General features: G+C 39.1%; 1 protein-coding gene across 1 annotated transcript in view; it reads left to right on the top strand.

The window, feature by feature from the left end:
- The window catches only part of c5 (complement C5), a 131,241-nt gene that overhangs the window by 44,549 nt on the left and 61,705 nt on the right, over nt 1-24,987 (top strand). Inside the window, exons 15-24 of the mRNA XM_043720297.2 lie at nt 1,864-1,993; nt 4,719-4,787; nt 5,783-5,980; nt 9,934-10,024; nt 14,496-14,578; nt 14,665-14,804; nt 15,445-15,675; nt 20,056-20,116; nt 20,214-20,303; nt 23,269-23,481. Coding sequence (XP_043576232.2) covers nt 1,864-1,993; nt 4,719-4,787; nt 5,783-5,980; nt 9,934-10,024; nt 14,496-14,578; nt 14,665-14,804; nt 15,445-15,675; nt 20,056-20,116; nt 20,214-20,303; nt 23,269-23,481 — 1,306 coding nt within the window. The remainder of the gene's footprint in view (nt 1-1,863; nt 1,994-4,718; nt 4,788-5,782; nt 5,981-9,933; nt 10,025-14,495; nt 14,579-14,664; nt 14,805-15,444; nt 15,676-20,055; nt 20,117-20,213; nt 20,304-23,268; nt 23,482-24,987) is intronic.

Consider the following 24,987-nt stretch of genomic DNA (forward strand, 5'->3'; position numbering starts at 1 on the left):
TAAATGACCCCAGTGAGAGCCTGGATAGCTACCTCAGCCCAGCGAGGGTCCAGCAGTTCGTGCTCACCATGGGGATGCAGGCAGCGACCCCAGAGACAGGGACAGTCAAATGGACAACGGTAACCCCATAAACTGGGATTAAAAAAGGTTCATTTGCTATAGTATAACAGGGCACCCACTCAGTAGGTGGGTTCTGCTGAAGCCACAGCTAAATAATAAGAGACTGGATGGTTAATAAAGGGAACTGTAAATAGGATAACTGTAAATTCGAGTAATTCAATCTGTTGTTTGTAATGTTAAGACATGCAACGTATATATCTATGAACGATATGACAAATTATACAAGTACCAAAGATTTATTTCTATGAATAAAGTATATTTTGAAAATTAAAAAAAACTCAGTAGTCTAATAACAGCACGTAAGAAGTTGTTCTTGAACCTGATGGTGCGTGTAATTAAGCTTCTGTCTGATAGAAGGATCGGAAGAGAGCATTTCCTGGTTGGGAAGGGTCTTTGATGATGTTGACAGTCTTTCCACGGCAATGCGAAGTGTAAATGGAGTCCTTAGATGGGAGGCTGGCTTCCGTGATGGTCTGGGCTGTGCACACAACTTCAGAGGGATGGCACATCTATGGGGAAGAAAAGATAGGACCAGGAAGCTGGAAACTATTGAAGTGATATAGGGCATCAGAAGAATGGTGGATATAATCAGAAGAGACTGATCGAGGGAAGAAAAATAGAGCTGAGATGGAAAGAAATCAGTTTAATGTGTCAGGGACTGGTTGAAAGAATTGGTGTGGCAAAGCAACCCAGCTTATAGATTTTGGGAGAGAAGTAGAAGCAGCTGCTTGGAATTGGAGAAAGTGAGACTGGAAGTCTTAGAGGGTAAATGTTCAGAACAGATGAGATCAGTGACAGTCCCAGAGGGAATAGCTTGATATTTGGTGGTATTGACCCAGGAAGCAGCAGAATGAGATGTCGAAGAATAGCCATTCTGCCTCTACTAGGTAGAGGTTATTAAAAACAGCAACTTGGAGTTAGATAACACTTTTAGCAGACAATAATATTGCAGCATGGTGCACACAAGCATAATCACAATTAAAGAAACTAAAAGAGGTGAGACGAGAAAGGGTGAACAAAATGTTGGTTAAAATAGGTTTTAAGAAAGAGTTTAATGGAGTTGAAAGGAATGGAGAGGCATAGGCAATGTAACTTTCCTCATCCTTTTCCTCCTCTCCCCCTGCTAGCCCCAAATCTATTGATGGGAAATGGAAGTGGCAGTTAATTGAACAGGTCCTTACCACCTCACCTAATATAAATCTAGGCTTGTAGACAGCCTTCCCACCTGGATGTTAATTGAAGCCCTTTTTTCCAAATTATTCCTTCTTCCTGAGCCAGCAATTCTTTCGCAACAAACCCCATCCCATTCTTGATCCTCAGTCTCTAGTAGGTACATTACCAGCAGAAGCCACTGTTGGTGATGCTGATTGGCAATGGAAAGCTGCCAGCCTTTAATCAGGTGGGTAGGAGTTCAGATTCCTGGAGATGATCTGCTACTTTGCAATTAAGTCTTGATGAACACTTGATTCCAGAGAACCTTCCCCATTGTAGACAATGGTTTCTCACTGGTTCTCCATTCACCAACATTAACTTCCAAGAAAGGATTCATCATCTTGAGCCTAGGCTGAAAGTAATGTGTTGGATAAAAGGAAGTTTAGGGAAAGAAGATTTTAGGGATGGATGGTCAGTCTGAACAGTATTAGAGTAAAATCAACAATCAGATGAAAAACTAGTTTTTTGATTTTTATGCGGTACAGGAAAATTAATATTCACATTAAGTAACTATTGCTGTTCTTTGCATAGGTACTTCTTGATGCTGAAAAGCACGATCTTGGATGTGGAGCTGGAGGAGGGAAAAATAACGCTGATGTTTTCAAGAGAGCCGGGCTGACATTTCTGACTAATGCCAATGCTAAAGCTTTGCCAGTTACCGGTAACAATGCAATAGAATTAAGAAATTATAATTAAAACATGCAACTATATCTACAGTCATCCAAGGGATTGTTGTCCCATGATTCAGAATGTTATATATCTTGGAACTGTTGGATGTGGGAATTTCTGAATGATAATCAGGAATTGAAACCCTGGAAAGTTTTCCCGTTCCCTGGAAAAAAGAAGTTGGTAATGAGGTCCTTCTGCAAACTGACTGAGATTGGCTGGTTCAGCACAGATAAGTGAATTTTTTGAACAGGAATAGGAAAGAACTTGCATTTACAAATTCACAAATTTGACAACGCATCACAACCAAAGAAGCACTTTTGAAATGTAGTCTCTATTGTAATGCAGAGAATCACAGCAGCGGTTTGCACACAAAGCAAATTTGAACAATCAGAGAAAGGTTTTTTTTTGGTGTTGATTAAGGAAAAAACATCAGTTTGGACAAAAAGAGCTTCTCTTTTCATATGGGACCTTTTACGTCCTTCTGAGAAATTTCAAAATAGGATCAGAAGTATGCCATTTGGCCTGTCAAGCCCACATTGAGAAAACAGACAAGGATTTCAGGACTGAAAGGTACCACCTCCAACAATGTAGCATTCTGTCTATATAAAAGCAAAGTGTTAGCCAAGATTATTAGTTCCCTGGAATGGAAGCATGAACCTATAGTTACCACTGAGCCAAATCTGAACACATGGCCAGAATTTCCACCCCGCTACTAAAAATATTGGGGTGAAACTTGCCCCATCCTGAACAGCTATTTTACACATATAAGAGAGTTAATTTGCTGGAACTGTGTCTCCCTAAACCATCTGTTAAGGAAACCCTGTCACTATCAGCTATCACTGGTCCAATAGTGCCATCATGAGTGATGGCCACTATTAGTACTGTATTCAGTCATAGAACAAAGCACTGAGAGCTGATGAAAAGTAAATCTGCTGGACACTCTCCAAAACAAGGACGGAGATAGGGAAAGATTGATAAATGCGCTCATACATTCGCATAGCAAAGACTGACTGTTACAGATTAATAATCCCTAGGGGGTGGAAATGAGGTAAGTGAGAAACAGGGTGCAAAAATCAAGGGAAATGGAATACATGAAGAGAAAATGAGGTCTGCAGATGCTGGAGATCAGAGATGGAAATGTGTTGCTGGAGAAGCGCAGCAGGTCAGGCAGCATCTAGGGAACAGGAGAATCGACGTTTCAGGCATTAGCCCTTCTTCAGGAATGAGGAAAGTTTGTCCAGCAGGCTAAGATAAAAGATAGGGAGGAGGGACTTGGGGGAGGGGCGTCGGAAATGTGATAGGTGGAAAAAGGTCAAGGTGAGGGTGATAGGACAGATTGGGGTGGGGGCGGAGAGGTCGGGAAGAAGATTGCAGGTTAGGGAGGCGGTGCTGAATTTGATGGATTTGACTGAGACAGGCTGGGGGGAGGGGAAATGAGGAAACTGGTGAAATCCGAGTTCATCCCTTGTGGTTGGAGGGTTCCTAGCCGGAAGATGAGGCGTTCTTCCTCCAACCGTCGTTTATGGGCGAGTCAGACTTTGTGGGAAGCACCTGAACAGAGATGAGAAGCCATTATGGATATACACTCCCCTTTCCTGCCCAAGACCAAAGAAGGCTAATCTCCTTGCTTCCAACAACACCAGTTCATGTTGCTGAAGTCATCCTCCTGGCTGAAAAGCTTGGTTGAGGTAGGATGTTGCCTCTACTTGGCACTAGAGGGGGTGCAGAGGAGATTCACTAGGTTGATTCCGGAGTTGACAGGTTTGGCTTATGAGGAAGATTAAGCAGACTGGAACGATTCTCATTGGAATGTAGAAGAATGAGAGGGGATCTTATGGAAACATATAAAGATATGAAGGGAATAGTTAAGTTCGAAGCAGGAAGGTTGTTTCCACTGCAGGATGCAACTTGAATTAGAGGGCATAGCCGAAAAAAAAGGGGAAGCAGATTTAGGACTGAGTTTAGGAGGAACTTCTTTATCCAAAGGGTTGTGAATCTGTGGAATTCCATGCCCAGGAAAGTAATTGAGACTATCTTGTTGAATGATTTTATGGCAAAGATAGATAGATTTTTGAACAGTAAAGGAATTAAGTATTAGGGTGTGTGGGCAGTTAAGTGGAGCTGAGTCCACGTAAAGATCAACTATGATTTTATTGATTAGTGGAGCAGGCTCAAGGGGCCAGATGGCTTTCTCCTGCTCCTATTTCTTATGTTCTTATAAAAACCGAAAGAACTTTGGATGTTGTAAATCAGAAATAAAAGCAGAAATTGCTAGAAAAGCTCAGCAGGTCTTGCATCATCTGTGGAGAGAAATCTGAGTTAACATTTTGGGTCTAGTGACCCTTCCTCTTATGTTCTTTGAAGTGACCATTAACTGGTTTCAATTGGGGTGACAGCAAAACAAGTTGCCCTCAGGATTTCTATTGTCTGGATAATCATGATGAGGTCAGGTCTGGCAGCGAAGGTAGGTGGCAGAGTCACCTGCAGAGTTTTATGGCCACCCTTACCTGCCATCCTGCCTATGGGGAATATAAATTCTCTTCCATGAATTACTATTAAAGATAGCAATGTAAGTTCAGAATGCTAAATCTTTCAAACATAACTCATTATTTATTACATTACTTCCTGCATATAGTGAAATAATTTACTCAGATGCAAAAATAAAGTATGAATCATATAAATGTTTCATAACTAAGGCTCTGTTCTTATTTTAACAGATACAAAATGTGATGTAATTTTGAGGCCAAAACGAGATTTGAAAGCGAAGGCTGAAATACGGAAGAAAAGTAAGGTCATTTTAAAATTGAATAATTTTTTTTGTATTTTAAGTTATCACTAAATATTGTCCCTTTTCATTGGTAAATGTTACACTGGAGTTTAAATTTCCTCTTGGTGGCGTTGTCCCATATTAGGTGAAATATTATATGTGCCTTGGCATCCATCCTGTATCTCACCCACTTGCATGAGCCTAGAGGTAAATGTGGCATTTTCCTCAAAAACCCAATGGAGAGTGAGAAAACAAAAACTTAGGTCATGCAACTCGGAAACTTCAGCACAATTTCCCCCTGCTTGCACCTTCGCTTCTCGCTGCTTCCCCATCTGCTGTTTGCACTTGAGTATAACCGGGTCTGGGTATACGGAAGACTTCCCTTCTGCACTCCCTCTGCCTCAGCTCATGATGTGGAAGTTACCAGCAGAAGATAAGTGCCATGATGCCCACTCTAGTGGAGGGAGAGGATTTGTAATATCCTCTTCCTCTCTCCCCTCCAACCACTGTTTCACCCATTCACTTACCTGATGAAGATCCCTAAGCCCTTCAGCAGTCCAGTTGTTTTGCTGCCATTGTGGCCTAAGCTGAGATGGTTAACTGAGCAACTGAGCAAAGTATTGGTCTGTATTTCAACACCTTATTGGTGGGTGTCTTTACCTTAGCGCCTTCATTCAATTTAACCTGGAACCGTTATTATAGAATATAAATAAATTTTGAGAATAATGATAATAATGATCAGAGTAGATTAAAGTTAAAGACTGTATGAAGAGGATTGACAGTTATTATGCCCCAAGAGATTTTACTTGCCCTACCTCTTTCCTTCAAGTGGCCAAAATTAAAACCATCACATTGTTTTCAGATGTTTGGAAGACCATCTCAGCTTATCAGAGCAGTTGCCTGCAATAATTTATTGTACATAGCTGATTTTTTAATTACATTATTTTGAAAATGGCTGCGTGCATCTCAAGAGAAACAATTGGTTTCAAGCTTATTTATTTTGTTTATTGCCAGTAGCCAGATTTACGAATCTTCTTGATCAGAAATGTTGTATGGATGGATTGAAAGACTATCCTCTCAGACACTCATGCACCGAACGAGCACGTAGAATCAAGCTACCTGATCCATGCAGAACAATATTTTTAGAATGCTGCAATTATGCACAAACATTACGTTCAAAGTCTGACAGTGACCTGACATTGGGACGAATGGGTAAGTCTTGAAATAATAGGAGATTAATTTTCCTGCACATCTTATCCAATTGGGAAACACAGCTCTTAGGAATCCCTGGGACAGCCTGGCAGATGGGTGGACTATAAAATCAGGTACAATGGCAGGAGTGCCTTGCTCATTTCCTACCAGCCTCGAAAGGTTTTTGATACATTGCAGACTAACTGAGCTTCCTCCTGATCAGGCACAATATGTCAAGTGGAGAAACTCACTTCAAGGTAGTTCTTCCCCAATGTAAATGTATTCCTCCACACTATTTGCCAATGTTTACATTCCTGGCCCTGTCAAAACCCCAGACCTTTCTGCATGTCTAACAATATGGTTACTCTTGACCTGCATGTAGTTACAGCATTGGCCTCAGCTGACAAGCTGTTGATATATGAGAAATTATTCCCATAAAACAGAAAGTCACTATTAACTGTCACCTGTCACCTTGACGATAATGATCCAAAAATTTGATGTATCATTGTTTTCCATGTGAGTAACTTGGTTGTATCACTGGATATACTGCCACAGCATATTGGATTCCCAGTTTCCTTATCCCCGTCATTGCTAAAAAGAGGAGCTGAGAATTTGGGGTGTTTCCACAGCTGACTGGATAAGGACAATAAATAGCATTTCTTACATACTTAAAATTAAATATCCAAGTTCTTCTTGCGGTGAAAAAGATGGATACTAAGGGTTGAAGTTTCTGAAATCTGTGAAGTCCCAGTCCTAGAACTGAAAGTAAGTGATGGGCCTGAAGAGTGTCATTTTGCCAGCATTATTGAAGTAACAGGTTTAGCTGGCACTACTCTCAAACTGAGGATAATCTCCCGGAGCTGCAGCTCCAATCAGAGGACTGAGGGTTTCTCCAAAGAGTGGAGTCCTCAAAGATCAGTGTCTGTCTGTATCCCAACCATGAGTCTGTAAGTCTATGGGGTGAATTTGCATTTGCAGATTTGTATTTGCAGATACATTCTATTTTGTTCAAAAAGCACACAATTTATAGGCAGTCAGTCCATATGACATTTTATCAATTCCTACTTAGGAAATAGAACCAGTCTGACTCAAGGTTGGGATACAGTCAGTGTGTGAAATGTGACTTGAAAAAAGTCCTGGGATTTACATATAAATGAATTGAAATCTGCAACCCCATTCTAAGTGATTAAAAACTTAACAGCAACCTAGGCTTTTTCAATACATTGCATCAGTTGTATTCTATGATTCTGCCCTACTAGTTAACTAACAAAGGAGCAGTGCTCTGAAAGCTTGTACTTCTAAATAAATCTCTTTGACTATAACCTGGTGTTGTGTGATTTTTAACTTTGATCTTTAAGAGGCCCATCCTCTCTATCATTACCTTCTTGTTCTTAATGTATTTGTAGAATCTCTTTGGATTATCCTTAACCGTACATGCCAAGGCTCTCATATTTCGTCTTTACCTTCCTGATTTCTCTCTTAAGAATGCTCCTGCACTCTTTATATTGATTTAGAAATTCAATTGAACCAAGTTGTCTATGTCTAAAATAAGATTTTCTTTCATTCTTGACCAAAACCTCAATATCTATCTATTATTCCTTAATCTTACCAGCTTTACCCTTCACTCTAACAAGAACAAAATGCTTCTGAACTCTCATCATCACACTCTTGAATGTCTCCCACTTGTAAGATGACCTTTTAACTGCAAACAGTCTACTCCAAGTAACTTTTCAAAGTTCTTGTCTCATACCATTAATATCTGCTTTATTCCAATTAATGACTTCAACTTTTATGAAGGATTATCCTTTTCCATAACCATTTTGAAACTAATAGAATTATGATTACTAGACCCAAAGTGTTCCCCCACTTTCACTTCAGTCATCTGCCCTGCCTTATTGCCCAAAAAAAGGTCTAGACCTGCTCCTTCTCTAATACGAGCGTCCATATATTGATAAAGAAAATGTTCTTGAATGCTTTTGCTTTTTTAGGCAGCGTTTGACAAGATTTAATACAATCATTGTTATTCGGAACTCTCCCGTCAGGGGAAGGACAGGAGATTCTGTAGATGTGAGCTTAAAATTAGGATAGTTTGATGCTTTCCTGGTGCTAGGATTAAGGACATCTCTAAACATTTCAAGCATATTGTTAAAGGTGAGATTGTGAAGCCAGAAATTATTGTACATATTGGTAGGGATGACATTTTTAGAGAAAAGAATAAAGCAGTTCAGAGTGAATTTAAGAGATTAGGTTGAAGATTAAGAAATAGAACCTTAAAAGTAATAATTTCTGGTTTACTCCCAATGTCAATCTCAAACAAGAAAAGGAACAAAAGGTTAATATAATAAATCAATGGTTTAAGAGCTGGTGTATTGATCAGGGATTCAGATTTTTGGACAATTGGAATGTCTATTGGGATAGAAAAGACCTGTTCAAAAAGGATGGGTCTAACCTAAACTGGAAAGGGACTAATATCTTAGCAGGGAGATTTGCTCATTCCATTAAAGGAGACTTTACACTGATAGAGAGGGGGAGTGGAAGAATTCTAAGTAGCAGTATAAACAGAAGGATTGATGGAGATTTCTCTGAATGTGAGGAGAGCATGTCAATTAGAAGAGAAATACAAGAGAGAGACAGAATATGTAGTAACTCTAAATTCTAATTTGGATTCTACAGTCTACATTTGCTACAATAATTTGTTTCATCTCAATGCAAGGGGTCTTACAGGTAAGGCTGATGAACTCAGGACCTATTTACAAACATGGAATTGTGACATCATAGTGTTACGACAGAGGGTAAACCCTTCTGCTAATTTAAACCAGACACAGAGAAAAGCTCACCTCTCCTCATAATCTGTAAAAGTATGCGTAAAAAAGAACTACCAAATCCCACTATTTAAGGAAAAAATTAACAATTTATTCTTTAACTTCAAGAAAAAAGAGCATTAAACAACATCTATCTACACTGTAAACCTCCTTTGTCTGAGCAATTTATCTACCTCCCACTCTACAACAATATACTGATCTGATAAAACTCCCCGATTAGGTTTTACAAAAAAAAATTCAAGTTTCAAAAAAAGTCAGCTGTGTCAATTCTCCTCTCTATCTTCCTCTGTAGAGGTTTCTGGGTCTTTTCTTTAGTCTTCTGCTGCACAGATTTCATATGAACAGGTACCTTTCAGAGAGTGATTCTGTGGGCAGTCTGGCTAACTGTTCAAAATATCCAAATTTGATACCCCAAATAATCGGATTATCTCATTAGTTTGATGTTGTCAAAACAATAAAATTCAAGTTTGATTGGATTTTAAATCTTGGGGCATAATTTAAACTGATTGGCCAAATTCAAATTTGTTGTGTATCATAACAACTCAGCGCAGCTATTTGTTTCTCAGCCAAATGTTAGTTTTTAAAAAAATTTCAGCACATTTCTGTGCTTGTTAAGTCCTTGCCAGCTTTTTCTCTCTCTTAAAGGTACAGTACACCTACAACTTCATTACAATAGCTATTATAGGAACTTGACTGACAGATGGACAAGACTGACAGCTTAGTGTTCTGGTTTTAGATGTAGTAGGAAAGATAGAAAAGGAGGCAAGAAAGGAGGGTGGGTGATGTTTTTGATTAAGAAATACATTACTGCTGTAACTAGGGAAGATATTTCTGAAAAATCGTCCTGTGAAAATATGTGGGTAGAAATTACAAATAAAAAAGGAAAGATCACTTTGATGGGATTGTACTATAGACCCCGCCAATAATAAGAGGGAAATTGAGAAACAAATATGTAGGGAGATCTCAGCTATATGTAGGCATAACAAGGTTGTAATAATGGGGTTTTAGTTTTTCCTTGTGTTAAAGGGTTGCATGGTGATTTTTAGAATGTATCTATTTGAATCTGAGTTCTACAATTGTGCACCAATTCCAAAATGAAAGTTGTTGCTGTTTTTCATGTCTTTTTTTATTTTTGTTTAACTCCAAAACTAGAATTGAACAATGAATTTGAAATGGAGCCTCCAAGGATCCGTAGTTATTTTCCGGAAAGCTGGTTATGGGAAGTCCATGAAATTCCAGAGAGGTATTTTCTGCAGTACTTTTCTGAAGATGTTTCTATGCAATTTGTAATTGGATTCTGCAGTCTACATTTGCTACAATAATTGTTTAATCTCATGTACATTAACCAAATTGGTATTCACAGCAACTATGGAAAATCCTATTCCTAATGTTAGATCATCTGCACTTCTGAGTGACAAAGTTTACAAAATGTTTATAATTGCTGCTAGGAGTGAGCACCGGCCATGTTTTTTATAAATAACCAGGCATAAAATTTAGATGGCATAGTTCGATATTTGGGTGTAAAACATGGATTATGCCTCAAATCTGATATGCAGTGCAAGCTTAATACATGTCAGAAGTGCACCATCTATTATATTGAAATGGGCAACTATGTAACTATCCATTGTCCAGTCTTGTAACAGGTGATAGATGACTGTTTAAGGCCCCCTCTGCAATTGGTTGCCCCAAAATAGGCAACATGAGCTGCATTCACCAAGTCTATATGCATCATAACCAGTATTCCTTAAAGGAATCAATGCAAGCTGCCACCGAAGAAGTAACATGTTAAAATATCCTTAGCTAAATGTGGAGTTTGGTGGAGCGACAGTGATATATATTAATTACATCAGTATTGGTCTTCTTATTCCTTTGATTGCACTTCTAACTTAATATATATTCAATTAGTCCCTCTCCTTGGCTTTTTTCCTAAACCACAAGGGTTATCTACTTATTAAAAAGTCTCCATTATGATCTCTCCACACCTTTCAGGTTGTACCTTTGTCTTAATCATAAATACCATGTCTGGCTTAACTACCTATTCCTTAAGACTTGGTTTTCTTCTGCAATAGTGGACATTATTTGGTCTCTGGCCATGATTGTAACTAGGAGAAAGTGAGGACTGCAGATGCTGGAGATCAGGGTTGAAGAGTGTGGTGCTGGAAAAGCACAGCTGGTCAGGCAGCATCCAAGAAGCAGGAGAGTCAACATTTCGTGCATAAGCTCTTCATCCTGATTGAGACCTTATGCTCAAAACGTTGACTGTCCTGCTCCTTGAATGCTGCCTGACCAGCTGTGCTTTTCCAACGTCACACATGATTGTAATTAAACTACTTCACTTAATCCAATAATACTGTTTGTTCAGTGTTACATAGCATTTTCTTAGTGATGCATGCTGCCCATTTGATTCAGTGCTCATTGAATTGAATTGAATTGAATTTATTGTCACATGTACCAAGGCACAGTGAAAAGCTTTGTATTGCAAGCAATACAGGCAGATCACAGAGTTAAGTAGCATAGATAGTAAATAATAGGTAAACAGCAGTAAAAACAAAAACACAGGTACAGGCGAATGTTAAGAGTTTGTGAGTGCATTCAGTATTCTAACAACAGGAGGGTAGAAACTGTTATGAAACCAGCTGGTGCGAGTGTTCAGGCTTCTGTACCTCCTCCCCGATGGTAGAGGTCGTAGAAAAACATTGCCAAGGTGGGATGATCTTTAAGAATGTTGGCTGCCTTTCCTTGACAGAGGGCCTGGTGGATGGATTCTATAGATGGGAGGTTGGCCTTTGTGATTGTCCGGGTTGAGTTCATCACTCTCTGTAACCGTCTCCAATCTTGAATGGTACAGTTGCCATACCAGGTAGTGATACATCCAGAAAGAATACTCTCGATGACACACCTATTAAAGTTGGCAATGGTATTCGCCATCATGCCAAATTTCCTCAGCTGCCTGAGGCAGAAGAGACGTTGTTGAGCCTTTGTAACCAGTGCTGAAGAAGGGCTTATGCCCGAAACGTCGATTCTCCTGCTCTTTGGATGCTGTCTGGCCTGCTGCGCTTTTCCAGCAACACATTTTTCAGCTTTGTAACCAGTGCATCCACATGAAGAGTCCAAGAAAGCTTGTTGTGGATAACCTCAGTACATTTCAAACTTCTTGTGGTGTTTTCTCTGTGAATGAGCTGATGATTCTTTGAGCATTTTGATTGACTACCGTTTTCATATCTTGGCTCCATTCTTTTATATCTTGTTTGTGTAAATGCTACGTAAAAAAAACATCATTACAGTTATAACTTTATTTCTTAAATTCATGCGTGGAATGTGGTGTCACTGGCTGGGCCATTATTTATAGTCTATCTTTAGTTGCCTTTGAGAAAAATGGTGGTAAGCTACTCTCTTGAACGGTTTAGGTGTTTTTGGTGAAGATATACCTACAATGCCATTTAGGGAGTGAGTTCAACAGTTTTGACCAAGCAGCACTTTAGGAACAGTGATTAAATTTCCAAGTCTAGGTGGTGAGTTGCTTGGAGGGGAACTTGAAAGTAATGATATTCCCACATATCTGCTGCCCTTGTCCTTATGATGTTCTTTGCATAAGTTCCTCCTTTCAGGTTAAGAAATCTAGGGAACAGAATTTTAAGTTTTACTTATTTCTTCTCTGCTTCTCTACAAAATCTGCTCCTCTTATCAGTGATATCTAATCTCCATTTTTCTTTCTGGTCACCGCATTATAAGAAGGGTGTGGAAGCTTTGGAAAGGGTGCAGAGGAGATTTACTAGGATTTTGCCTGGTATGGAAGGAATGTCTTACGAAGAAAGGCTGAGGGCCTTGAGGCTGTTCTCGTTAGAGAGAAGAAGGTTGAGGGGTGACTTAATAGAGACGTACAAGATAATCAGAGGGTTAGATAGGGTGGACAGGGAGAGCTTTTTTCCAAGTATGGGGATGGCAAACATGAGGGGACACAACTTTAAAGTGAGGGGAGATAGGTATAAGACAGATGTCAGGGGCAGTTTCTTTACTCAGAGAGTAGTAAGGGTATGGAATGCTTTGCCTGCAACAGTAGTAGATTCGCCAAGTTTAAGTGCATTTAAGTCATCATTGGACAGGCATATGGACGTACATGGAATAGTGTAGGTGGGATGAGCTTCAGATTAGTATGACAGGGTGGCGCAACATTGAGAGCCGAAGGGCCTGTACTGTGCTGTAATGTTCTATGTTCTATGTTCTTCGTTCCTTTTTCCTTGCACATTTTCTGCTTCATTTTACTTTTTTGTTACAATACCTTAACGTTTAGTTTGTCAGATGTCTTTTTAATTTTTACTGGGTTCTTTTCAAATTATCTTGTCATTGTTCCTGTGTCATGCCAATTATTGAGAATTGTAGAGAGAGAAATGTGAGAAAAAAGAGCATTTTTGCCTGTGAAGCCGTATAATATCAGTATGTTTCTGTCACAGTATACTTGAAGCAAAATATTGAGTTCACTGAAGACATAGCTCAGGCTTTTTTTGGTGTACATTGACCTCAGAATAAATGCCAGGGCTGAAGCTAAATTTGCCTAGTCTCATTTTCTGTTTATAGTGGACAGAGAAAATAATGTGCAGCAGGGAAAACTCCAAACTTGTAATGCAAAATTTAAAAAAAAGAACTGCCTTTCTCAAAGCAGGTATCAGCAGAAAGTATAAGTATCCTAAGTGGCTTATTTCAATGCCTGTTAAAATAGCAGCTCCTCTAAAGTTTGAGAGACATACTTAATTTGACCTGTAGTTCAATTATGCATTTACTATAAATGTTTGTCAGTTTATAAACTAACCCATGTTCCACTAAGTACAAAATTGCAGAAGATTATTTGATATACAAGTAAGGCCAAATACAGTAACCAAAGTCTTCTGTTCAATCTTTCGAATCACTGAAATTTATTTCAAAATTCAATAATGGCAAATTAACAACTTGCATTTATATAGCACCCTTAATGTAGCAAAATATCAATAAGAATATTTGATACTGAGCAACAGATGGAGTTATTGGAGCAGATGACAAAAGCCTGGTCAGAGATAAGTTGAGCAAATGAAACAACTGTAAGAAATGAAGATCCACTCACGGGAATGATGTGAAATATTTAACTTGTGTACGTTAAGGGTTAAACCAAAATACGTTTAGGGTGCTTTCTCACAGCAATAGTACTTTTGTTTCATTTTTGTTGGCCATTCTCTGCTGAGATGTAAAAAAGTTGAATTGCTGGTTTCTTATGGCTGGTTCACATCAGTTACGACTCCTGCGGAGCAGCAATATACATACTTTCATCTAGTGAGTACAATGTAGCTGTTTGGAAAAGATCAACTTGGGTATATCTGTATGCTGATGGTAAAGTTCAAATGCAGACAAAGTAGACACCAGATTCAAACACAAATTGTAAAGTGCAGATTGCTTGTACTTCAGAGTGTACTTTTCCTCTTTATTCTTTTACCAAAATTATCCCAGTAATTACTAAGAAGTTTGATTAAGTAAAAACTAAGTAAAAGTTTCTGCTCTGCAATTGACAAACAAAATAAAAACTTCAAAATTCCAGAATTGTGTACTGAACTAGATTTTAGGTCCTGATATGGTTTCCAAATGTGAGTATTATTAATTTGGTAAATAAAAGTAAAATAGTGAATTTGCAATTTAAATTTTACATGTGACCCATTTTGATTTCAGTTTTGTATATTCATTATGCCTAGTTCAGATTCTCAGCATCTGTCAAAAGTTTTGCCTGATTCACTGACAACTTGGGAAATCCAAGGAGTGGGAATTTCAGGGACTGGTAAGCAAAGACCTGGAACACAGTTTTAGAACTTGATGATTCTAAGCAGCAGATTCAATCCTTCTTAATTTTCATATTTTATGCAGGAGTATGTGTTGCTGATCCAATAGAAGTGACAGTTTATCAGGATGTGATTCTAAAAGCAAAATTACCTTATTCCGTTGTGAGAGGTGAACAAGTGCAATTAAGAGCTTCTGTGTACAGTTATCAGAGTGACAAAACAAAGGTATATCTTTAAAAATTGCTTATTAGAAACATGCATTAAAATCCATATTTGGCAACTGTCTGATACCACTTTGGGCAAGGCCTATTCATTGCTACATTTTCATTATTTGAATGTCAGAGCATATTAAGAAACCCCGTGCAAATATTAAAGTTCATTCAACAAGAAATAGATTTAATAGATAAGTTACATTTAGTTTAAAGAAATTTTACCAACCTCTGTAGTAGGATCACCTTCAGATGGAAACCGTCAATATCTAAGGCCAGAAGTTGAAAGAATGAACTTAGTAACAAAGTGACAGTTTCACTGAGTAGCAGATTTCCCCGCTTGAATGGCATGACATCCTCAAGCATCCACTCCCTCCACCACTGAGGCTCCGTAATCCTACAGTGGAAGTTGAATCATCAGCCTTTCACATTGTTGAATTGTACTGGCTGAGCTAAACTAACAGTATTTAAGTGTATTTTCTGAAAGGAAACATAGCATTTTTTGATGGGGAGGTGGCAAGTTTTCTCTCCTTGAAGAGACCAATTACAGCTTTCCTTTCTTTCACTTTTTTTTGTTATATCATCAAAACTAAATGTACTGTATAAGAATTCGCTGCTCAGCCCTAATAGCTAATTATGCATTGTTTTGTTCAAAGGTTTGTGTACAGCTGAGTACAGATGAGGGAACATGTTTGTTTAAAGGTTCTCAAACAAGCATTGAAGGTAGACAACAATCTGTTTGCCAAAGAAAAACCTTGGAAGGTTTCTCAGCGCTTCCATTTACATTCACTATACTTCCTTTGAAGATAGGTGTTCACAACATAAATTTCACACTTAAAACTCAACTTTCAGCAAATGAAATTACTGTCCACAAATTGCATGTAGTGGTAAGTTCCAGTTTTTTTCAGTTTATTAGTTCTGTGTCTATAAACAGAGAATTGTAAGCTTTAAAAAATAACCTTGAAACAGATCAAAAGTATAATATGAAATTTTTAGATCAATCCAGTTTGATGATATGAAATCACAAAATAGAAACAAATATAGTTAATTTTGACCCATCACATTTCAAGTGATTCACTTGATGTTTTATTTAATTTATCCAAGTTATTGAATTATACAGATCTTCAAAGTGAGAATTCAGTTTGTGTTGGTTTAGCTGCTGGGACAACAATGGTGCAATCCAATTTGCCTAACCTTAGGTTAGGGGTTCTGATCAGTATCTAGTAACCGCTACTGGAATCATGCATCCCTGAAGATGAAAGCTTGGTTGTTCTCATTGTCTGGCTTAACATCTTAAGTCAACTTGAATTTACATAGTATCGAAAAATGTTTCAAGACCTTTAAGGTTGTTAAAAAATGGAACAAATGGGAAAAAGAACACTTTTTTAAAGATAATATTTTTAAAAGAATATTCTTATGTAAAACATAATCACGAAGGGCCTGTCTGTGCTGTATCGTTCTATGTTCTATATTTACATATATCAAAATACATCCTTATTTTGAAGATGAGGAGAGATGTAGCAATGTGGAAGAATAGGTTTCAGCATGTTCCATACTGTTGGACATTGGTCATTTCAGGCACAGGACATCACTGCAAGAATTCTTCCGGGTAATGTCCTAGGCCCAGGCATCTTCAGCTGCTTCACTAATGTCTTTTCCTCCATCATAAGGTCAGAAGTAGAGATGTTCACTGATGATGACACAATGCTCAGCACCATTCTTGATTCCTCAGATACAGAACCAGTCCATGTCTAACTGCAACAAAACCTGAATGACATTTCCAACAAAATCAGAAAAACTGCCCAGATGAAGTTGTGCCAGTTATCCCTGAGCCACCAGAATTTTATGTTGCCTCTTTCCAACTCACATGACTTTTCCATGCCTCCCAAAAGTCACACAGCAAAACCTATTGGGTTTATCTGGGCCACAAAGGCATGTCCTGAATGGATAGGCACTCTATACTTGACCAAAAGCCCACTGCTCTTTCCTCTGTGGAGGAGCAGAGGGATCTTGGGATTCATGTCCAGGCAGCACCCTGCTAAATCTCTGCACCATCTCTAAAGCTTCCACATCCTTCCTGTAATGAGGCGACCAGAACTGAACACAATATCCTAATTTTGGTTTAATTAGGACTTTACAGAGCTGCAGCATAACCTCACAGCTTTTAAACGCAGTCCCCCTGTGAATGAAAGCCAGCACACCATACGCCTTTTTAAACAACGCTATCAACATAGGTGGCAACTTTGAGGGATTTATGAACATGGATCTCAAGATCCCTCTATTCCTCCAAACTACCAAGAATCCTGCCTTTTACCCTGTATTCTGCATCTAGATTCGACCTTCCAAAATGAATCACTTTACACTTTTCCAGGTTGAACTCCATCTGCTACTTAACCCAGCTCTGCATCTTGTCAATGTCCCATTGCAATCTACAACAGCCCTCCACACTATCTACCACTTCACCAAGCTTCGTGTCATCAGCAAACTTACTAATCGACCCCCCCTTTCCACTTCCTCATCCAAATCAGTTATAAAAATCACAAAGAGCAGAGGTCCCAGAACAGATCCCTGCAGAACCCCACTGGTCAGTGAGCTCCAGGCTGAATACTGTCTATCTACTATCACCTTTTGTCTTCTATTGGCCAGCCAATTCAATATCCAGTCAGCCAAATTTCCCTGTATCCATGCCTCCTTACTTTCTGAATGAGATGGAAATGTGTTGCTGGAAAAGCGCAGCAGGTCAGGCAGCATCCAGGGAACAGGAGAATCGACGTTTCGGGCATTAGCCCTTCTTCAGGAATGAGGAAAGTTGGTCCAGCAGGCTAAGATAAAAGATAGGGAGGAGGGACTTGGGGGAGGGGCGTCGGAAATGTGATAGGTGGAAAGAGGTCAAGGTGAGGGTGATAGGTCAGACTGGGGTGGGGGCGGAGAGGTCGGGAAGAAGATTGCAGGTTAGGAAGGCGGTGCTGAATTTGATGGATTTGACTGAGACAGGCTGGGGGGAGGGGAAATGAGGAAACTGGTGAAATCCGAGTTCATCCCTTGTGGTTGGAGGGTTCCTAGCCGGAAGATGAGGCGTTCTTCCTCCAACCGTCGTTTCGCTGTGGTCTGACGGTGTAGGAGTCCAAAGACCTTCTTATCCTTGGTGGAGTGGGAGGGGGAATTGAAATGTTGAGCTACAGGGTGGTTGGGTTGGTTGGTCCGGGTGTCCCAGAGGTGTTCCCTGAAACGCTCCGCAAGTACTTTCTGAATGAGCCTACCATGGGGAACCTTATTGAACACCTAACTAAAATCCATGTACACTACATCCACTGCTCTACCTTCAATGTGTTTTGTCACATCCTCAAAGAATTCAATAAGGCTTGTGAGGCATGACCTGCCTTTCAAAAAGCCATGCTGACTATCTCTAATCACGCTATGCTTTTCTAAGTAATCATAAACCCTGTCTCTCAGAATCCTCTCCAATAATTTGCCCACCACAGACGTAAGAGTGACTGGTAATTCCCAGGATTATCCATGTTCCCTTTCTTAAACAGGGGAATAACATTTGGAACCATTCAATCATCTGGCACGACTCCAGGGGACAGCGAGGATGCAAAGATCATTGCCAAAGGCGCAGCAATCTCTTTCCTTGCTCTCTGTAGTAACCTTGGGCATATCCCATCTGGCCCAGGGGACTTATCTATCCTTATATTTTTCAAAATTTTCAGCACATCCTCCTTCTTAACATCAACATTTTCGAACATATCAGCCTATTTCACACTGTCCTCCCTCTCAGTAGTGAATACTAAAGCAAAGTATTCATTAAGGACCTCCCTACCTCCTCCAACTCCAGGCACATGTTCCTTCCACTATTCCTGATTGTCCCTACCCTCATTGTGGTCATCCTCTTACTCCTCACATAACTGGAGAATGCCAAAGGGTTTTCCTTAATCTTACCCACTAAATCTTTATTCATGCCCCCTTCTAGCTCTCCTAAGTCCATTCTTCAGTTCCTTCCTGGCCACCTTGTAACCCTCTAGAGCCCTGTCTGATCCTTGCCTCCACAGCCTTCCTTCTTCCTGTTGACTAGAAGTTCTACATCCCTTGTCACCCAAGGTTTCTTCACCCTACCGTCCCTTCCTTGCCTTAGTGGGACAAACCTATCCAGCACTGTCAGCAGGTGCTCCCTAAACAATCTCCCCATTTCTGTCATGCACTTTCCTGAGAACGTTTATTTCCAATTTAGGTGCCCCAATTCCTGCCTAATAGCATTGTAATTTCCCCTCCCCCAATTAAATACTTTCCCATACTGTCTGCTCCTATCCCTCTCCATGACGATGGAGGGAGTTGTGATTATAATCCGAGACATCCCTGACTCTGGGATTGGGGAGTCTCGTTTGCGACCACAGAATCTCTGTACCTCTCACTATTGAATCACCTATCACTATTGCTGTCCTATTCTCCCCTCTTCCCTTCTGAACCACAGAGCCAGGCTCAGTGCCAGTGACCTGGCGATATATTTATTGTTGAGGGGGACAGCCACATGGGGTCCCTGCACTGTCTGCCTATTCTCTTTCCCAGTCCTGACAGTCACCCAGCTACCTTTATCCTGCAACTTACGTGGGACTATTGAATAATATAACTTTATAAATGTTAACCTGGGATTTACAAAGGTAAAGTAAAATTTGCAAAGTTTATGACTTCAGTGTCAGAACAGATTTATGTCTGCTTGCACTTTTCCAGCTACCTCCCAGTGTCTAATCTTGCTTAGTCTGCAGACCTTTCTTAACTTCACATTCCTGTGTATTGTCACAGGAGATTAACTTCAGTATTTAAAGTATAATAATTTTTAAACAACCTGTTCAGACATGTCATGACACACCTCTTGAATCCTGATCTCCTGGGCACTACCTTAGTGCTACAAGACACTGACTTAAATTATTTCAAAATTAATAAATTATTAATTTTTGTAATCTGTGCTCATTAATCCTTCAGCTGGGATTCCTTCATGTATGAAAATTTTGCACAGCAGTTGTTAGGATCCGTCATAACAATCAAAACATGGTTTTACAATAGAATAAAATTACAGAAATAGCTGCTGAAATCTCAGCTTCAATTAGAGTTCATTGTGTTATCTGAATACCTCACTGAGACACTAACTATCACTCATTCTGTTATGCATCGTTTCTATAAATACTAGTCATTTCTGTCTACTTTTTGATTTTGTAAACAGTAATCTTTGCATTTTCATTTTTTTTTATTGTTAACTTCTGTCTTGTTTGCAGCCAGAAGGAATTAAGAAAGAAAAAAATTTCCCTTATGTATTGGATCCAGCCAATGTCTTGGGTATGTTTTATACCAAGTTTCCAACAAAATATTTAATTGAGGATTTTGTTTCAAAAACTGTTCTAACTAAAGTTTTTGTTTTGATATTTACTTTTAGGGAGAATTGTGAGAAGAATTGAAATTCAATTGAAAGCACCATTAAATATTCTCCCAAATGTCAAACCAAAGAATGTGTTGACTGTGCAAGGTAGAATTACTGCTGTTTCATTAATTGTGAATTTGTCCTCTTAAAGATCTTGGCTGTTAAATATTGGTATATGAGCCACAGTGGGCTTTAGTAAAACTCAAGATGTAAAAGCAAGGGTAGATACTGTAGACAAACCTGCACTGCCATTCAATACAATCATAGCTGATCCTGATCTTAACTCCATCCTACCCTCTCCCCATTTCGCTTGATTTGTTGAGATACCAAAATCTTTCTATCCCAGTCTTAAATGTATTCAAGGAGAAAGTGAGGACTGCAGATGCTGGAGATCAGAGCTGAAAATGTTTTGCTGGAAAAGCGCAGCAGGTCAGACAGTATCCAAGGAGCAGGAGAATCGACGTTTCGGGCATGAGCCCTTTTTCAGAAGAAGAAGGGCTCATGCCCGAAACGTCGATTCTCCTGCTCCTTGGATGCTGCCTGACCTGCTGCGCTTTTCCAGCAACACATTTTCAGCTTAAATGTATTCAATGATGGAGACTCCACGCAGGGAAATCTTGTTACAACTGTAAAGGGTGTTGGTGAGACTGCATCTGTAGTACTATGTGCAGTTTTAGCTCCCTTATTTAAGTTGAATATACGGTTATTGGAGGCTATTCAAAAGATATTCACTCGGCCGGTTCCTGGAATGAAGGGATTGACTTACAGTTAAACAGGTTCGGTCTCTCTTCATTAGATTTCAGAAGATTGAGGGGTGATCTTACTGAAATACATTTCTGAGGGAGCTTGGCAAGTACATATTGAGAAGATTTTCCAATCTTTGAGGAATTGCAAACTAGGAGACAGTATTAAGAATAAAGGGGAAACACGTTTAAAACTGAAGTACAAAAGAATCTCTTCTCCCAGATGGTAAAGAATGTCTGGAATTCTCAACCCCAGGGAGTTGTGAAAGCTAGATCACAAAGAATTTAATGAGAAGGTAGAGAGAGATTTTTGAAATGTTGGAATTGACAGTTAAGCTGAACTGTTATGAAAAAAAGAGTTGAAGCCTGGGGGAGATCAACTATGATCTTGGCTGGGAGAACCAAGTATCTTTCTTCTGCAGCTATCTCTTATGTTCTCATTCACAGCCTATTGAGGGGTATAAGCTTGAGTCAAGAAATTTCTCCTTTTCGCAGGACAAAATTGCTGCCCTGTTATCCTGAGACCATTCCCCCTGGTTTTAGACTCAGTAAACATGGGAACTGACTTCACAGCGCCTACATGCCCCCTCTGAATTCTAAATAATTCAATAAAATCACCTCTCATTAGATTAAACCCCAGGAAGTGTAAGTCTATTTTATTCAAGCTGTGTTCCAAAGTGCAACTTCCTCATCCCAGAAATCAATCTTGCAAACCTCCGTTGAACCAGTTCCCCAAGCCAAGCATATCTCTCGTTTGGCACAGAGAATAACATTACACAATACCTCATGTGGAGTTCCACCAACACCCCTACAGAACTACTACAAAATCTCCCCTCTTCATGCACTCAAACACCCTTGTAATAAAGTTCTATGTTTACTATCTACTCAGACTTCTAACAATACAGATGGTTCATTTGGAATTGTCCATCCAGTTCCATGTTTTTCATATACCATACCAGTTTAGTTTATTCGGACAGCTGTTTATTTTATGCAATTTCCAATCAGCAGCCCACTTTACAAAGCACGTAAAGTCAGCTGCCCTATCAGGACATTCACCTTTAATAGTTTGGAGTGACTTCACCCATTTGAGCTCAAAAGGGGGAAATGGAGGGACTAGATATTTGGAGCCAACAAAAGGATGACAAAAGCAGGTCTGATTAGTTTGACTGACCAAATCCAAAAGCTGGGGGAACAAAAGATAGTGTCCAAAGCTCAGATCTTTGTCTTCCATTTTGGTACACAAGACCAATCTGTAGAAATCTAGTAAAAGCAAAATACTGAAGATACAGGGGATCTGAAATAAAAACTGGAAGTGCTGGAAAAACTTAACAAGGCTGGCAGCATTTTGGAGTGGTAAACAGATTTAACGTTGAGTCCAAAAAGGTATCAATGCCCATAGATGCTGCCAGACACTAGCACTTTGTTTTTATTACTATAGAAACGGAGGGTGAACACTTATAGAAAATAAGATTTCTCTTCCTACAGGCTGAGTCAATTATTTCCAGGAATCTGCTCTTCTGTATTTATTCATTAAGTGGGGTACGATGGCATGATTCATTATTTTCTAAGTTATATGCACTGTTATCTAATAGATTTGATAAAGCAACATCTTGTTCATTTATAATACAAAATATTTCAGTGAGTGTTTATCAGTCTGCTGAATGAAGGAGAAATGCAGCTGAGAACACAGATAACACACAAAGCTTTCAATATGAAAGCCCCAGATCATGCTATTTAATGTCTAGTTATTAAAGGTTTATGTAATATCTTTGCTAAAGAGAGGAAAACAGGGAGAACCATCTTAGTTTCAAATTATTTCAGCCGTTCTGTCATATAATTATAGGCACAGTTTAGCTTATACATGTGGTGTCAGCACTATAACATTACTTTCAATGGCACAAGTAGTCAGCTTTGGCATATGCTGAGGTTCAATCTTGGTTTATTTCATTATCACCACCTAAGTGAAGATATAAAGTCTGATGGACTTATTTTCTAAATATATTGAGCTATCAAAACAATTTAGCAGCTTTCAATAGTATTATTTAATCAGTTTTGTCAAGTTGGTGCTGCAGAGCTCTGATTCTTTGGTCAGGCCTAATGTCCAGCAATCAGGTGTTGTTTACGGGTATATAATTCTACCACAAACCATCTGCTATAAACTAGGGATTTTTATCTGAAAAAGAAATAGAGATTGTTTTGTGTACAACTAAGCTCATAATGAGTTAAACCTTAAGTATTTCTCTTTACTATACTGATTAACCTGTTGTTAATTATTTTTCTTCATGCACTTGTCAGTTATACTGACGTATTGACTTGGATTTTGGCAGGTGACATAATTGGTGAAGCAATGTCCATAGCTTTAGATCCTGATGGAGTTCACAAGTTAACTAATTTACCTCGTGGCTCTGCTGAATCAGAGCTAATGAATGTGGCACCAATTTACTTTATTTATAACTATTTGGTGAAAACCAATAGTTGGAATGTGATGGGACCAAACAGCTTGAAGATTCAGCTGGACATGAAGAAACAAATGAGAGACGGTATGTAATATATTCATCTATAATTGACATTTTTACAAATAAACAGATTTTATTTTCAATGATTTCAAAAATGTAATGACATTTTTGAGAAGCATTGAATAGATTGAGGATTTGTTTCAATTTGTGCAAATGGAGTGTTTATTCACAAATTGGGGTGAATGCAATTTCCCATGAATCAATACTTTTCATTTGTCTTGCTTGCCTTCAGCAGGAATTCATTTATGTTTTTAATTTATGGATGATATTAAAGTGTGTAAAGGTTCACACTGAAAGCGTCCATGATCTGAAAGGAAAATTAATTGAATTAATTCATAAATAACAATAATTTAATATCAGAACTACTGTGTTGTGGCTTTGGGCAAGCAAGTTAACAGCAGTGATAATTTGCACATCTAGAGCATCCAGAAAAAATATCTAAATATGTCTAATACATATTTGATGCCTGTAACAGAGTAAAATATGCATTTGGGATAGTCGATGATTATTTACTAAAACTTCACAAGACATTTGAGACAGATATAAGAATAGAATATCTTCTATTTGGATGTTGTAGGCTAATACAATACAAATTTCAGCATTACGTTTTGGTTATTTACGGTTTTCATTCATCTCTATCTCAGGAAAAGCCATAAAGAACAGAAGTAGAAGTAGGAGTAGGCCATTGGCCCATCAAGTCTTCTCTGCCATTTAATGAGATCACAACTGATCTGGTAATCTCCTGTCTTTACCCCATAACCCTAGATTCACTTACTGAATTAAAAATCTGTCTTAGCCTTGAATATACTTAACAACCCAACCTCAACAGTCCTCTGTGATAAAGAATTCCACAGATTCACTACCCTTGAAGAAATTCCTCCTAATCTCTCCTTAACTGAGCGACTCCTAACTCAGATTATTTCATCTGGTCCTACGCCTTCCCATAAAGGGAAACAACTTGTCAGCAATAATTCTAGCAAGGTCATAGAAATGTACAACATGGAAACAGACCCGTTGGTCGAACCCGTCCATGCCGACCAGATATCCCAACCCAATTTAGTCCCAACTGCCAGCACCCAGCCCATATCCCTCTAAACCCTTTCTATTCATATCATCCAGATGCCTGTTAATCGTTGCAATTGTACTAGCCTCCACCACTTCCTCTGGCAGCCCATTCCACACATGCACCACCCTCTGTGAGAAATCGTTGCCCTTTAGGTCTCTTCTATATCTTTCCCTCTCACCCTAAACCTATGCCCTCTAGTTCTGGACTCCCCCACCTCAGGTAAAAGACTTTATCTATTTACCCTATCCATGCCCCTCATGATTTTATAAACCTCTATGAGGTCACTCCTCAGCCTCCGACCCTCCAGGGAATACAGTCCTAGCCTATTCAACCTCTCCCTATAGTTCAAGTCCTCCAGCCCTGGCAACATCCTTGTAAATCTTTTCTGAATCCTTTCAAGTTTCACAACATCCTTCCATTAGGAAAGAGACCAGAATTGCATGCAATATTCCAAGCCCCAAAAG

This window comes from Chiloscyllium plagiosum, unplaced genomic scaffold (assembly GCF_037043375.1).
Source record: "Chiloscyllium plagiosum isolate Xiang-an unplaced genomic scaffold, Cpla_swu_hap1 HiC_scaffold_21, whole genome shotgun sequence".
NCBI classification, from domain to species: Eukaryota; Metazoa; Chordata; class Chondrichthyes; order Orectolobiformes; family Hemiscylliidae; genus Chiloscyllium; species Chiloscyllium plagiosum.